This window comes from Cyprinodon variegatus, unplaced genomic scaffold (genome assembly GCF_000732505.1).
Source record: "Cyprinodon variegatus isolate N-32 unplaced genomic scaffold, C_variegatus-1.0 Scaffold176, whole genome shotgun sequence".
Lineage (NCBI taxonomy): Eukaryota > Metazoa > Chordata > Actinopteri > Cyprinodontiformes > Cyprinodontidae > Cyprinodon > Cyprinodon variegatus.
Genome location: NW_015150629.1, coordinates 93996 through 108613, shown reverse-complemented (window position 1 = coordinate 108613; position 14618 = coordinate 93996). Strand labels below are relative to the sequence as shown.

Genomic DNA, 14618 nt, shown 5'->3' with positions numbered 1-14618 from the left:
AAATAAAAAGTGAGGTTTTAGGGAAAGCTTATATATATTTATTTCTGTTTTCTAAACTCCCATTTAATATCCAATGTAGATCAAGGTTGCTGACTGGATGAAAGGAAAGACCTGTGGACTCTGTGGAAAGGGTGATGGAGAAATCAGACAAGAGTACCGCACTCCCAACGGACGCGTGGCTAAGAACTCAGTCAGCTTTGCCCAGTCCTGGATTCTGCCTGCTGAAAGCTGCAGGGATGCGTCTGGTAAAATCAAATATGTATCTCAATGTTTCATACATGAATAAATTATTTGTTCCTTTCTAGCAAAATCTTAATTAGCAACATTGCCCTTCCACAGAGTGCCGTCTGAAGCATGAATCTGTGCAGCTGGAGAAACAGTTGACAATTTATGGTGACGACTCTACATGCTTGTCTGTGGAGCCCGTTCCTCGCTGTCTGCCAGGATGCATGCCAATCAAGACCACCCCTGTCACTGTTGGTTTCAGCTGTCTGCAATCTGGTGAGAATTTTTAGATTAAAAAAAGATGGAGCTTTAAAAATTAAACATTGTTCTAACTGGTGTATTTCCTTTGTATGTGCAGGTGCTCAGAGCAGTGTTTTTGACAGAAGTGTGGACCTGGAACAAACAACCCAGGCTCATCTGGCATGCAACTGCAATGCCAGGTGTTCTTAAATACAGTATTTCCTTTCAGTCACTACTTTTTGTTTGTCTTATCTGTAACAATAAATAAACTGCATCTCAAAATAGTTCTGGAGTGAAATGTCTGAATTTGTATTTTTCTTTCCTTGTGTCTGTAAAAGTCTCTATAAAACTCTTGAAATCCCCATGTTTCTTCCTACCGGCTAGCCTATTTTTAACAATGGGAAAGATTCTGAATCTCCTGCAGCTGGATGACATGAACTATACAGCACCTTAAAGTGCCTTTTAGGCCAGCCAATAGTGTCCTTTTTGTTTTTTCACTGCACACCTCCACAACATTACCATACAAGGTGATGCTGGAGCCTCTCTTTTAGTGCTCATCAGTGTCCATTTGGCTGACTTACACAAAAAACAGAATAGAGAAACTAACAGATATACTAGTTATTTAAAACATAAAATAAAAAGAAATTAATCTTGAACACTAAGCAACCCTTTCCCTGTATTTTTAGTTTTAAATAAATTGACAATTCACATATAAGATGATTAGAATCAGCCTAGGCAGGAATTGACAATCTGAACAATAATCAGGCGTCTTGCAGAAGGTCACTGCTTATCTTTAAAGTGCGTGCTTAATTCCTGCAAAGACCGACCCCAGTTTATTTTCACCTGTTGTACTTATCCTTAAGTCTCATGTCCCTCTTTTACAGCCAAGGTCACAGCACAGTTTTGTTTAAACCTGGTTAGAGTAATGCAAAAAATTGAAAAACATCTTTAAATATCAACAGAATTTATTACCGTGAAGTGTAATAAAATCACTATTAATACGTGCATAATAAAGAGAAAGAGTTTACCTCAGGTCAACACTACCACATAGCCAAATGAGTAGCAGCAAAGAGTATGGTTGGTATTTATTATCACTCAATTAAGGCAGCTGACAGTAGTAGTATGCTGAAAGCATGCACCCATACAAACCCATACGTTTTAAAAATGGGGTAATAACAGGAACCCACAAGGTCTATCTACTACTATCATAAGGTGGTCCTCAGCTCAAAGCAACAATGTCCATCTAACTGACTAACACAGTTTTGGCTAGCTCAACAATAGAGGAATGGAACATGGTCCACTCAGACTCAATGTCCCCCACCTCCCTTGGGACATGTTTAAAGCTATGTCTCATGGGGGACTCTGTCAGACATTCCCAGCAAACCCTCACAATAAGTTTTTTGATGACCGTCGCATCCCCCACCATTCAAGCCAAACACCACCAGGTAGGGGTCAGTGGAGAGTATCGCCCCTCTCTTCACTTGAGTGTCTAAGACATGTGACCGCAGATCAGATGAAACAGCAACAAAGTCTACCATTGACCTACGGCTTAGGGCATCCTGGTGCGAAGAGCACATATGGACACCATCGTGCTTGAACACTGTGTTCGTTATTGACAATCCATGACAAGCACACCACTCGATTTCAGGTCAGGTGGGTCATTCTTTCAACCATGTCCCCTCACTATCATTTCCCACGTGAGTGTTGAAGTCCCTCAGAAGAACAAGGGAGTTCCCAGGAAGGACAGTCTCTAGAACTCCCTCCAAGGACTCCAAAAAGGGCGGATAATCTAAACTTCAGTTTGGCGCATAATCACAAACAACAGTCAGAACCCGTCCCCCACATGTATGCAGAGGGAGGTCCTCCTCTCGTTCACCGGTGTAAACCCAAACGTACAGGCTCCAAGATGAGGGACAACAAGTATGCTCACTTCTGCTCGGCACCTGTCACCAGGTTGTTGTGATCCAGTGTCACTGATGTAACCCAAACTACTACGACGTCCTGTGCTACAGTACTTTGAGTTAAAAAATTAACCCCCTTGCAAAATCGCCTCTCAATATTGCATCAGATAGATCCAAATCTCTTTGAGCTGCTGTTGGACGAACGAACTGGACTGAAGACGGGGTCTGCAGCACACCGGACAGAGCCAAAGGCCTTCACTCCACCAAACCAAAACAGTAACTTCATCCTTTCCCCTCTTTTCCATCTGATGCTTAATACGGGCTCTGCTTGGGTGAACTAAGTAGAATAGATAACCCTGTTGGTGTTTCATGTAAAATAAGCTTTTTGATTCAACTACTGAGTTTAACTGAATGCTGATGCTCACTGCAGACTGAACAATTCACGCATTCCTGAAGCAAACTGCTACATCATGAGCTAACCCTCTCTTTGTTTCAGTTGGACCTGAACTAGAAACACTGGGACCAGCTAAGCTAATCTATGTCAGCCTTTCAGTCGTAGTTTGATGCTTTCCTGAATCATTATTCATTGTTCACCATAGACTCAATAAAACTTCACTGTTTTGACAGCAGGGCTTCTCGGTGGCGCAGAGGGTAGCACTGCTGCCTTGCAGCAAGAAGATTCTGGGTTCTGGCCAGGCTCCATGGGTAACATGGGTCCCCTGGCCCGGCCGGGCTCCATGGGTAAAAGCCCAGCCACCAGTGTGCCCCATCTCTTCAGAGCATTCCTTATTTCTGTCAACATTATTTCCTCTTTATTCCATTTTGACTGAAAAAAGCTTCACTTCAGCAGCAGTTCTTTAACCTACATTACAACCACAACGAGTCCCTGATTGGTTGCCATGATTTTTCCATTTCAGCGGGGTACGCTCCAATCTGTAAATGCAGTTTGACAACACCTCAGTTCTATCCAGGAGCACGAGGTGAGAGCGGAGCAGTAAAGGCCATTGTTGTGCCAAAAAGTGATTGTCTTCCAAAAATTGATCGGCAAAGCGAGCAGCTGGAGGAGTGGCTTGTTTTCGGGGGAGTGGGCCAGCCTGTTGGTGTTGTTCCAAGTCTCTTTCTCTGTGTTTTAAATTTTGAAATAAAACAATATTAACACCAGTAAAACAGTTATATTTGTATGATCAAGGTTACAGCAGATGTGTGTCTTACATAAACATCTGAAAATTGTAAATGGGCTTTGGCAATAGAAGTAAACTTTTGACAACGTATCTGCACTACGTTTGATTCGATTTAAAACTATTCTGTCACGTTACTGTACTGTGACGGATGTAACTGTCATAGAGCAGAACAGAAGGACCCAGTATTCAAGGACTAACAGTATTCAAGTATTCAAAGACTAACAGTGGTATAATCCAAAGCGTTTATTTATTCTCAGGCAGGCTGTGGATCTGCACCGACTGTGGATAGGGCATCTATGACTGGAAGCTCTGGTTAAAGATAAACATGGGTCAGCGATCACGCTCATATGAGGGAGAATGATTATTTATGTTAGGGGGTAATCGGTTAGGGCTAGCAGCCAACAAAGATGGAGTATCAGTCAGGATACAGGTCAGAAGCTAAAAAGGCTTTCACTCCATTCATTGTTTATGTTAGCAGGTTTATTATCTCCATGTTCAGTGTTGCCATCAGTATTCAGTCATGAACTTAACACTCGGAGCATCGATATTTATAACCCAAACATCCGACATGCTACAAATTGAACAGGAAGTTCTATAAAATCCTCATATCGGGTGCAACACACTGAAATTATATTTGCGTCACTTCCTGATAGGAGTTTCTAATAAGAGTAAACAAAAAATGACCGAGCCTTTTATACAATTCATATTTGCCAGATTAGGAAAACAGATCAGGACAGGAAGGCTCAGAGGTTCAGGAGTCCACAGCCTTGACAGAGATACGGATGAGAACGGAGACAGGCTGGTTCAGAGTTTCAGGAGTCCACAGATAGTTCAGGCCGACTGTTCAGGCGGGACCAGGTAAACGCAGTGGTTGAGAGGCAGATAGGTCAGGAAGTTGTCAGGTTTGATACCGTAACATTCAATTAACAAACTCTGGAAAGAAAGACAAAAACAGTTAGATGAGTTTTACTCGTGAGGAGAGTGCCCCAGAGACGTAATTTCAGTTACAATCTCCAACACACCCTGAAAAATGCTCTGGCCCCCCTCGCATATTTATTGAAGGAATTTTCCCTAAGATTACAAATGGGCGCTATTAGCTTCTAAAGGGAGGGAAAACACAGAGCTGAAGCGCCTAGATACAATTTTCACAACATAACGTTGAGATAGGAACATTCCATTCCTATCTTCGTGTGCATGTAGCCTTTGCATGCACACAGGCTGCAGCCGGGCTGTTTTTTTTCTCTATGGGAACCAGCAGTGTATGAAAAACATCAGGTTATAATGTTTTAAGTAGAAACGCAGTTAAATATGATAAAATATATACATGATTTTCCCAACAGAAGTCAGGAACTCTATGGAACGCTAAAAAGAAATGCTCTCTCCAATGAGCCAAGTCAGGAACAGGGCGTGCTTAGTGGATAAGAGGTGAAATGCTAAAACCCCTCTCTCCACCGGCCCCGTGAACAAGCACTTGAACAAGAGCATCAACATGTCCAGCCCATGGCTGGGACTGAGCCTTATAAATAGAAGCAGCAGCAGGTGAAAAAGATAAATAATAATCAATAAATAATTTAATATAAAGCGTTTTTGTCATTTTGTTTTTCATGGAGGATATTATTTATTGATTTTGAAAACTGTTAGTACAAATGCCAAATTTCAATGGAGAATCAAAGGTTATTAATCTTGATATGAACTTCCCATACAAAATACATTCCTTGAATATAGAAAATACAACGCTTTAACTTTTAAAGGAGTGATGAAGAATTATAATATGAATATTAAATTGTAATTCCTGTTCAAAATCACTCTAAGACATAATATCAAATAAATCTTGCTAATCTCACCTCCTCCATGTTAGGGTTCCAGTTTGTGGGGGTTGTCTTTTGTTCTTTTTTAAGTGTCTCCGTGCATCCACCAGATGGTGCCATTGTTCCTCTGTTGGCCTGGAGGGCCTCTTCCTGCTCTCAACTACTCATACCTGCAGCTCCTTGGTCCTGTATGTGGGTCAAACACATTAGACCCATCATAACACTCCAAATCTGAAGTTTTCAAAAAAATCCAGTGCTACTACATTTTGTAGTAACACTGGAGAACTGTTATACTACACTGTATTACGATACAGTGGTTTGACGAAATACCTAAGATTTATACAGATAAAGAGAATGTAATAAAACAACATACAACACCAGGATCTGAGGTGTTAGCCCCAGAGTCCTGAAAGCCTGTGCAGAACAGCTCAATGGGATTCTACAGCCCTCTTCTTTAACGTAACCCACCTACAGAAGACTCAGGTGCAGGCATCAACAATTAACCTGAATCAAAGATTACCTGATGAACGGACCACAGTTTGTGTGACTGAAGGGTCTAACCACATAGTCGGCAGCACAGTTGCATTGTCCTCTCAACATTTCGCCTTACTCTCTACTCAGTTCAATTCAATTAAGTTTATTTATATAGCGCCAATTCACAGCACATGTCATCTCAACTTCTCTGACTTACAGTACAAGACTGAGTCCTGTTATCTGCAGAAATACGCAGATGACTCTGGAGTGATTGGGTGGATCAGAAATGGTCAAAAATCTGAGTACAAAGAGCTGGTGAATGGCTTTATGCCGTGGTGCAGAAGCACTAATCCCAACATGAATGTGTACAAAACAAGGAACTTGTAGTATCTTTTGTAGCAAACAACAAGCCAAATGGCAGTACAACATACAGCCATTTGGAGTGGCTTTGACTCCCACTCCAAATTTTAATCTGGGATGTGATTGACAATCTAAAAACCTTGATTGAGTGCTAACAAAGTTCAAAGATGTAGGGCTGCATCTTTTCGCCAGACGACACCTTCCTGGAAGGTAGATACATTTGAGGAGCTACTCTCATTGGTCCACTAGGTGGCAGGCAAACCTTACTGTGACCGGTTATAGTTTTGCTTTCATGATAGTTTAATTTGATGTGGTTTTCATCCCATAGAATGGCCTCAGATTATGCCAGTAGTATCAGTAGGTTATCACTGAGTGAATCCTAATCCGAAATCTAAAGTCATTCCTGTCCCCGTGCAGAATTAATTAATTTATTTAGGTTTAATCTGAAAATAGTTTTAGTAGTTCTTCATGTGCTGTAAAAATAAATAAATAAAAATAAAATGATTTGCATGTCTATCATATAAAACAAACTAAAAACATAAATCTCATATCCTGTCAACTGGGTTGTAGAGTCCTCTCCCTAAAATTATTTAATTCTCTGTGAAAAAATGCCGTTCTTTAATAAGATCCTCATTTAACAGACATGCAATGTTTGTTTTTAAACCTAATGTGTGTGTAAAGAACCTAGTGAATGATTTTTGTTGTTGTTGTTTTATGCATAAACTACGACAAAAACAACTAAATTGCGAAATAAAACAGTGTGATTGGATGTAAGGAGTGCAGACATAGAGGAAACTCTATGCAATGCGTATTACTAAGGTTATGCTGGCCAGACGCGCTATCCTGAGCCGAGAGAATGACAGACTGGAGCGGAGCAAATACAGTAGTCATCCCATGTAGAGTAGTTTCTTGTTATTGACTTATACAAGGGAGCTCTGTGTTTGGTTGGTTGCAAACCATCCTTTTAAAAAAAAAATGCATTTGTGTATCAAGGCATGTCAGGAGAGCCTCAAAAATCCACACACAAATGCAGTGACGTTTAAAGACCACTGGTACTTTGTAAATAAATTTATAATTGTTTATGGACCAGAAATACTTTGGCGAATCATGTTCTGCGCATGTGTGAATCTTGCATTCTTGTGTGAATCGAGCTGTGTTTGTGGATCTTGTACTGTGTGTGTATGAATCACATATGTGTATTTGTGAAAATTGAGACCAATTTAGCTCCATAAATACATGCCACTATAGAACCACTGATCAGAACTGATGCTTCAAACGTTCTACAAATGAGAGTTTATAAATAGAGTCGGTGGTGTACCTTATGCTGTGAAAAAAAAAAGGCGTTTAGCTGTGGAAACAAAACTCTTCTAATAATTTCACTGATTAATGGGGAGGTTTGGGAGGGTCCTGTAGCTCTGCAAGTTTTTAATTTTTCAACAATGATTTTAAAACAGGTAAATCCTTGATAAAAACATGTGGGTAAAGCTTCAAGACAGCAAGAAGAGAGGCTTAGCTGCTGAACAATTTATTCTAAGCTTTTGTCATTTATTTGGTAGAATTGGGGCATTTGAACAGAGTTTATTCTAACTGGTGACAGAATTAGTACAAATCAATAATTAAAGGCTGGTTTTCAATGCATTTGGAGTAAAGCAGAGAGACTTACTTTCTTCTTAGTTGTTTGCACTCTATATAAATGGTCCAACAGCAGATATTAAACAATCTGTCATGATTCAGAACAGAGGACCCAGTATTCAGGCAAGACAGACAGTGGGATTATTCAAAAAGGATTTATTAAAACAAACAGGTCTGTGATAACAGCTGCTAGGAGGAAACACTGGATAGAGGAAACACAGGTTAGTGTCCACGTAATCTAATGGGGGAAGATTATAAACATGAGTCACTAACCTGTCCATAGCTAGAGAACGAGGTAGGATCCAGCCGGTGGGCTGGAAACAAGATGTGGTGGGCATCGCCCAGATTGTCCAAGAGCATGCAGGAGTCCCAAGCCAGGTCAGGCAAACAGTTAAGAACAGGAATAGGCATGATCAGAGGTCCAGGAGTCAGAAGCCAGGTCATCCAAAGGGATCAGAACCGAATAGGCATGCTGAGAGGTCCAGGAGTCCAAAGACGGTTCAGGGACACCATTTAGATGGGAAAAGGTAGGCTCAGTGGTTGTGAGGCATAACATGTCAGGATTAAGTAATCAGAAACACTCAGGTAAGCTAAAAAACATCCCATCACTGAGATCAGACTGGAACAGACAGGCTTAGTGGTTCAGTAAAGAACAGGTCAGGATTAGGAAAATCAGATGCACCAAGGAACTCTAATAACATTCTCACCACTGGCTGGAGAGAACAAGAGTAATATGGCCCTGATGATTGGATGCAAGCACCTTAAATAGAGGCAGGTGGATGAGATGAGCAATAACGAGAAACCGGGCAGAGTTAGACAGGTGAATTGAATGAGTAATAAAGCCAGTCATCAGTGCCAAGATCATGACACAATTTATTCTTGGAGTTCCAATAAAGGATATCAATTTAGTACTCTATGCAGAAGACACTACTTTTATTGCTGAAAATGAAGAAAATCTGCAAAATATTTTGGATATTTTGAGTCTTGGTTCTGTAAATGGTCTCACCATTGAAAGTGAAAAAACACAAACAATATCATGTAGAAATAAGGGTGATTCAAAGAACTACTAAACATTTCAGTTTGGTTCTGTGGCGTTAAACTTCCCCCATTATTATAAATACCTTGGTTTTGTTTCTGATGTAAATATGAAGTTTTCGAAGGGGGAATAATTCTAGCAGCATCTGCTGGAAGAGCTTTAGGTTCTTTGATACATAAATGATGTGATGAAAATATCAGCTTTTCTACATTAATTCAACTTTTTAAGTCTTTGTTTGACCCAGGAGTCTGGGGGTATGGAGAGGTTTCATATGCAACTGTCTTCAGAATTGTGCCTTGAGGTGTTTTCTAGGTGTGCCCTAAATATGCAGCAAAGGCTGTTGTTCAAGGGGACGCAGGATGGGAGGCATGCATAATAAAACAAATATGTGAAATGGTGCGTTTGTGGAACCACCTTCTTAGTCTGTCAGAGGAAAGGCAAACTAAGAAAAATTTTCAAATCTTTAGCCCTGATTTAGAGAGATTGCCGTAGTATTGGCAGATTCTGACATGCATATAATGGTTGGAAATAATGTGCAATGTAATATAAATTCTGTAAGATTAAAGCTTACTTATGAGATATGAAACTCAATGGAAACAGGATTTATGGAATAAACCAAAACTTAAATACTCTGTTCAATTTGAAATCATTATCTTACAGAACCTTATATTTTGTTTAATTTAAGCAGAAGGCAGATATATCTATGTTAAGAACTAGCACCTTGCGTCGGGCTGTAGAGGTGGGTCGATTTAAAGGCACAACTGAACATTTACGTTTATCTGGATTCTGTGATCTCCAGGTTGTGGAAAATCAATTTAATTTTGTTCTTTGCTGTCCTTTGTACAGTGATCTAAGAAACTCTCTTTTTCAATCAATTCAGTAAAAAAAAATCCTGATTTATTTTGGAATCACAAAGTGGAGATTCTCCACAGGCTGTTTGAAAAAGATGTTCTTGCTCAGGCAAAAGTTCTGGAAAAGGCTCTGAATCTGTGACAAAGTATTTATATCCCATATGATGAAGTATTTTCTCTGTATGTGCAAAATCTTCTTGGATTTTTATTATGTCATTCTTTGATTTTTTTTATTTTGTCACATGGTTATTGTATTGTACATAAATTGATAGTGTCTAATAAGCCCATTAGGGCTGAGCACCAATTAAGAGTGACAGTGAGAGCCAAAAGTGGTATCTGGCATGCCAGTTTTGAACAATGGTATATGTAAGTTGGGAACCGGCATACTGTATAACATTTTTCAATATGGTTCACAACTGGCATATGCCATTTCCCAACTGACATAAGCCGTCCCCAACTGGTATATGCCGGTTCCCAAATGGCATAAGCTGGTTCCCTCATGGCATATGCCGGTTCCCAATTGGCATATGCTATATGCCACTTTTGGCCCTAGGTGTTCCTGCCAATTAGGTGTTAAATAAACATTCAAACAATTAACAAATCAGTACTGTAGTTGACATTGATGAACAAACGGCTTCTAATACCTTGAGTTTTGCAGAGTCATTGAAGGCATTTATAAATTCGAGTTCATCAGCCATGGAGATAGGAGGGTTTTTTAAGCTGCCGACTGTGGCAAATAAGATGCAAGCTTTGTTGATGTTTTTGTTGATAATCTTAGAGAAGAAAAAATATCTTGCTTGTTTTGGTTGTAAATTATTTGAAGTTTCTCTTTATAGATTTCATAGTGAACCTGGAGTCCATTCTTTTGCCACCTTCGTTCAAATTTTTGACGCTCTTTTTTTTCTCACTGCTGTAGCACTTCTCAATGGCGATTTCAACTTCCTAGAGACAACTTTCCTTTTGAATGAAGATTTCGGACACCGTACTTCAGCCAACATCCACTATTTCCGTGTTTTTCTTGTTGCAGAAGTGTTTTGAATGATCAGCTACTATTAATGCTCTTGCAGCTGGGTTGTTAGGAGGCTGTTTAGGTGAGAGCTTAAGGTTTTCATACTTTTGTCTGGAAAAAGACTGTGCTCCTCAGCAAAGCCGGACTGGGAGTTTTTTCAGGCCACCCTGTCCTGGTTACATGACTTTGACCCTTTGGCCAGGGTTGATGCTGATTCATTTCCACTCGAATAGTACTGCAGTTAACACCACTCATAACTACAGAGATGATAAAGCTCTAAAAATGCTTTGATGACAAATTTTTTCTTAACCTGAAACAAAAAACAAATTTATGATATTTGATGATAGAAATTAAAATACTGTTAAAGTGAAAATTAAATAAAAAGATAAAAAATATAGAACTTGTTAAGAACCATATTCTTTTTATTATTTAGATATGAGTTATATTGAAAACTGTCCTAGAATCCTCATATACAGTATCTACCATCAAAGCCAAGATGGCTAAATGCATATCAGTATGGGAAAATCAACCATCTATCAACTACTGCCTTGAGGTTTGGGTAAATACTCTTGAACCAATTTACAGATTTTTTTTTTAAACTGCAGAAAAGAGTTATGTCCATTGATCATAATACTGGTTATAAGGAAATATAAAATCTTAAAAAATAGATTATGTAATACAACTCATATTACTTCAAGAAATGTACAAAGCAATTTATAATGTTTCTTCATAATCTGCAGCTGTTATTAAGATAATACAAGAGGTCAAAAGAATTGCAGAAAGCAGTCTGTTCATACCAATGTGAAGCAAATATTTATAAAAAGGTATGGCATTGATCTTTGGAATGGACTGGATCATGAATTAAAAAGAACTTGCCTACAGCAATGTAAATGAAAGCGCAGGAAAACCATATGGCACTGTTATACTCAAAGTTAAAATCAGTGAGGTGTATACAATCATTTAAAGAACAGAAAAGCAGTCTAAAAACATGCAAAAAGGTTTATAATTGTGTAATCCAAGTGACAGCTGATTCTCTCAGTTTTCTGTGAAGTTTGCAGAAGTTTTTTTTTTTTTTATTTGATATGAGAGCAGCATGACGTAAAGCAACCCTGTTAAAGTGAGTCATAAAATAAACACACTGCTTAAAAATCCTATCTTTCCTGCAATCTAGTTTCCCCAAATTATTTTATTTATTTATTTATTTTTTTGAGGGCTTGTCAACCTACTCTGCAGTGACATCATAGTTTGTGTGCATATGGTCTAGTTGCCATGTTTGAGGGAAAACACCAGTAGACAAAATTAGTTTTTAGTGAATGCAAAAATTCAGGCTTGTTTCTGCAGCACACAGAGTAATAAACATTTTGTTTTCAAATGACAGTGAATTTAAACTATTTTCTCAGTGTAATGTATTGCATTATGTCCAAATATTAGTGATGAAAAAGTAAAAAAAAAGAAGATGGAAATGCTTAAAATTAACTGTATTAAAAGTCTGTGAACCCAATTTTTCAGAGGTTTTTATGAATTAAGGCATGTGTTTTTATTATACACAAACGAAATGCAGAAATATAAAAAAAATATATATTTTGAATACAATGACATGCATTTTTTCCTTTTTCCAAATTGTGGGAGTTTTGGGAAGACATTTCATTTCTGAGTTTTATTATATTTGTGTTTTCTGCTATAAAGAATCTTCCTGGAGCTATTCTGCCAGCTAAATTGTTTGATTTTAAGGGTACAATCCATTTCAAAATTTTAAGACTTTCTCATAGAGAAGGTGAAGTATTTTGTTCTAAATTGTTATATAATTGTTTTCTTCTAGAATAATAGTCACATATTGCAAATATCTTGTCAGAGAGTAAGCAAATATACCTACTTTATGAATAAAACAGGAATTGCTAAATTGAACGATTTGGTAAGAATTTGGAACAGGGTCAACAGGACCTTTGTGAGAAAACAAGGTCAGGTGAACCTAACTGTCCATCTTTTGATAAATGTCACTAAAACCTGTCTCTGACAAAAAGATAAATAAGTAATCCATTAAATTAAATGCAACAAGGATATGTAAACAAAGCAAACTTCCCTATAAAAGGCTCCCTCTCACCACAGACAGTCACAGCCTCATCAGCCATGAAAGCGGTTGTGCTAGCCCTGACTCTGGCCTTTGTGGGTAAGTAAAATTCTACACTCGTTTCAATTTTTATATCTTATTTTCTCATAATATTTTTTTTCAAAGATTTTTACTCTCTTTTTATCTTTAAAGTAAGGTTTTTACATTTTTACTCAAATGCCTTTTTTTGTGGCATTTATTTAATCTTGGATTTGGGGGGAATTCTTCTGGAGCTATAGAATCATTTCTTCATTGTGAATTAAATGGATAATTTCAATGCCAATTTATTTTTTCATACTTAGTGTATGAAAAATATTCAATCTTTATATTTTGTATACTTCTACATTGACTAATCTTTTTATTTTATTTCCATAAAGCTGGACAAAATCCTAATTTTGGTGAGTTCCTTATTTTAATGTAAACTAAATTATTCTCCATGTACCTTTTTATAAACAGGTAGATTAATTCTTACTGTGATACATTTTGTTCACAGCCCCTGAATTTGCTGCCGGTAAGACCTACGTCTATAAGTATGAAGCATCAATCCTGGGTGGCCTTCCTGAGGAAGGTTTGGCCAGAGCTGGACTGAACATCAGCACCAAGGTGTTAATCAGTGCAGCTGATCAAAATACTTACATCCTGAAGGTAAAAGTAACACCACAAAATTTTAAAACTATTAAAAATGTTCTAATCGGTAACTAACGGAGTTGATCTAAATCCATAACAGCTTTTGGAACCTGAGCTCTCTGAGTACAGTGGCATTTGGCCAAAGGACCCAGCAGTGCCAGCAACCAAGTTAACGGCAGCCCTTGCACCTCAGCTTGCGATTCCAATCAAGTTTGAATATTCCAGCGGTGTTGTTGGAAAAATATTTGCTCCTGAAGGAATCTCGACATTGGTGCTGAACATCCACAGAGGCATCTTGAACATCCTTCAGCTCAACATCAAGAAGACCCACAAAGTCTATGACTTGCAGGAGGTTTGTAAAAGAAGCACAAAATAAAACATAGTGGTGTTTTTGAAAAGTTATTTTTGAGTAGTCTTCAAACTTCATGCTAAAATGGTGTCTGTTCCCCAAAGGTTGGAACTCAAGGTGTATGCAAGACCCTCTATTCCATCAGTGAAGATGCACGCATTGAGAACATCCTTCTAACCAAGACCAGGGATTTGAACAACTGCCAGGAGAGACTCATGAAGGACATTGGGTTGGCATACACTGAGAAGTGTGTCAAATGCCAGGAGGTAAAGTTAAAACCATTAGTTACTAATTACATATCTTTGAATGCTGAGCATTGCATTTAATATGGGACTTTTTTAACAGGAAACCAAAAACCTGAGAGGCACCACTACTTTCAGTTACATCTTGAAACCAGTTGCTAGTGGTGTCATGATCCTGAAGGCAGCCGTTAATGAGCTGATTCAATTTTCACCTTTCTCTGAGGCTAACGGAGCTGCTCAAATGAGGACCAAGTATATTAAGGGTTGCTAAGAACAGGGGGGTGATAGCACTCTCTGTTGTATTTTGATCTAACTTATTTCCCCTCAAAATTTAAAGGCAGTCCTTGGAATTCCTTGAGCTCCAGAAAGACCCCATTCCATCTATCAAGGCTGAATATCGTGAACGTGGATCTCTCAAATACGAGTTCTCCAGCGAGCTTCTTCACACTCCCCTTCAGCTTATCAAGATCAGCAATGCACAGGCCCAGGTATAGTTTTGACTGCTTTTAAAGACAGGTCAAAATTAATCACATATACAGTGGCTTCAAATAATGGTACTCATTTCAATTGTGTGGT

The 14618-nt window shown here is 38.5% G+C and overlaps 3 protein-coding genes across 3 annotated transcripts in view; all 3 read left to right on the top strand.

Moving 5' to 3' along the window:
- Positions 1–675, top strand: part of LOC107087212 (vitellogenin-1-like) — a 5104-nt gene extending 4429 nt beyond the window's left edge. The window contains exons 11-13 of the mRNA XM_015378657.1: positions 80–245; positions 340–501; positions 584–675. Of these exons, the coding sequence (XP_015234143.1) occupies positions 80–245; positions 340–501; positions 584–675 (420 nt within the window). The remainder of the gene's footprint in view (positions 1–79; positions 246–339; positions 502–583) is intronic.
- Positions 676–12844: 12169 nt separating this feature from the next.
- LOC107087224 (vitellogenin-1-like) lies at positions 12845–14536 on the top strand. The gene is made up of 7 exons (XM_015378677.1): positions 12845–12884; positions 13202–13222; positions 13318–13469; positions 13552–13803; positions 13905–14066; positions 14146–14294; positions 14380–14536. The coding sequence occupies exons 1-7, from the start codon at positions 12845–12847 to the stop codon at positions 14534–14536; spliced, it is 933 nt and encodes a 310-aa protein (XP_015234163.1).
- Positions 14537–14593: 57 nt separating this feature from the next.
- The window catches only part of LOC107087211 (vitellogenin-1-like), a 7086-nt gene continuing 7061 nt past the window's right edge, over positions 14594–14618 (top strand). Inside the window, exon 1 of the mRNA XM_015378656.1 lies at positions 14594–14611. Within this exon, the coding sequence (XP_015234142.1) occupies positions 14594–14611 (18 nt within the window). The remainder of the gene's footprint in view (positions 14612–14618) is intronic.

Excerpts from the sequence above, each read along its gene's own strand:
- LOC107087224 (XM_015378677.1), top strand. The coding sequence starts at position 12,845 with ATGAAAGCGGTTGTGCTAGCCCTGACTCTGGCCTTTGTGG. Across the intron at positions 13,470-13,551 it reads AAAATACTTACATCCTGAAG|CTTTTGGAACCTGAGCTCTC; the intron begins GTAAAAGTAACA and ends AATCCATAACAG. Across the intron at positions 14,295-14,379 it reads GCTGCTCAAATGAGGACCAA|GCAGTCCTTGGAATTCCTTG; the intron begins GTATATTAAGGG and ends CAAAATTTAAAG.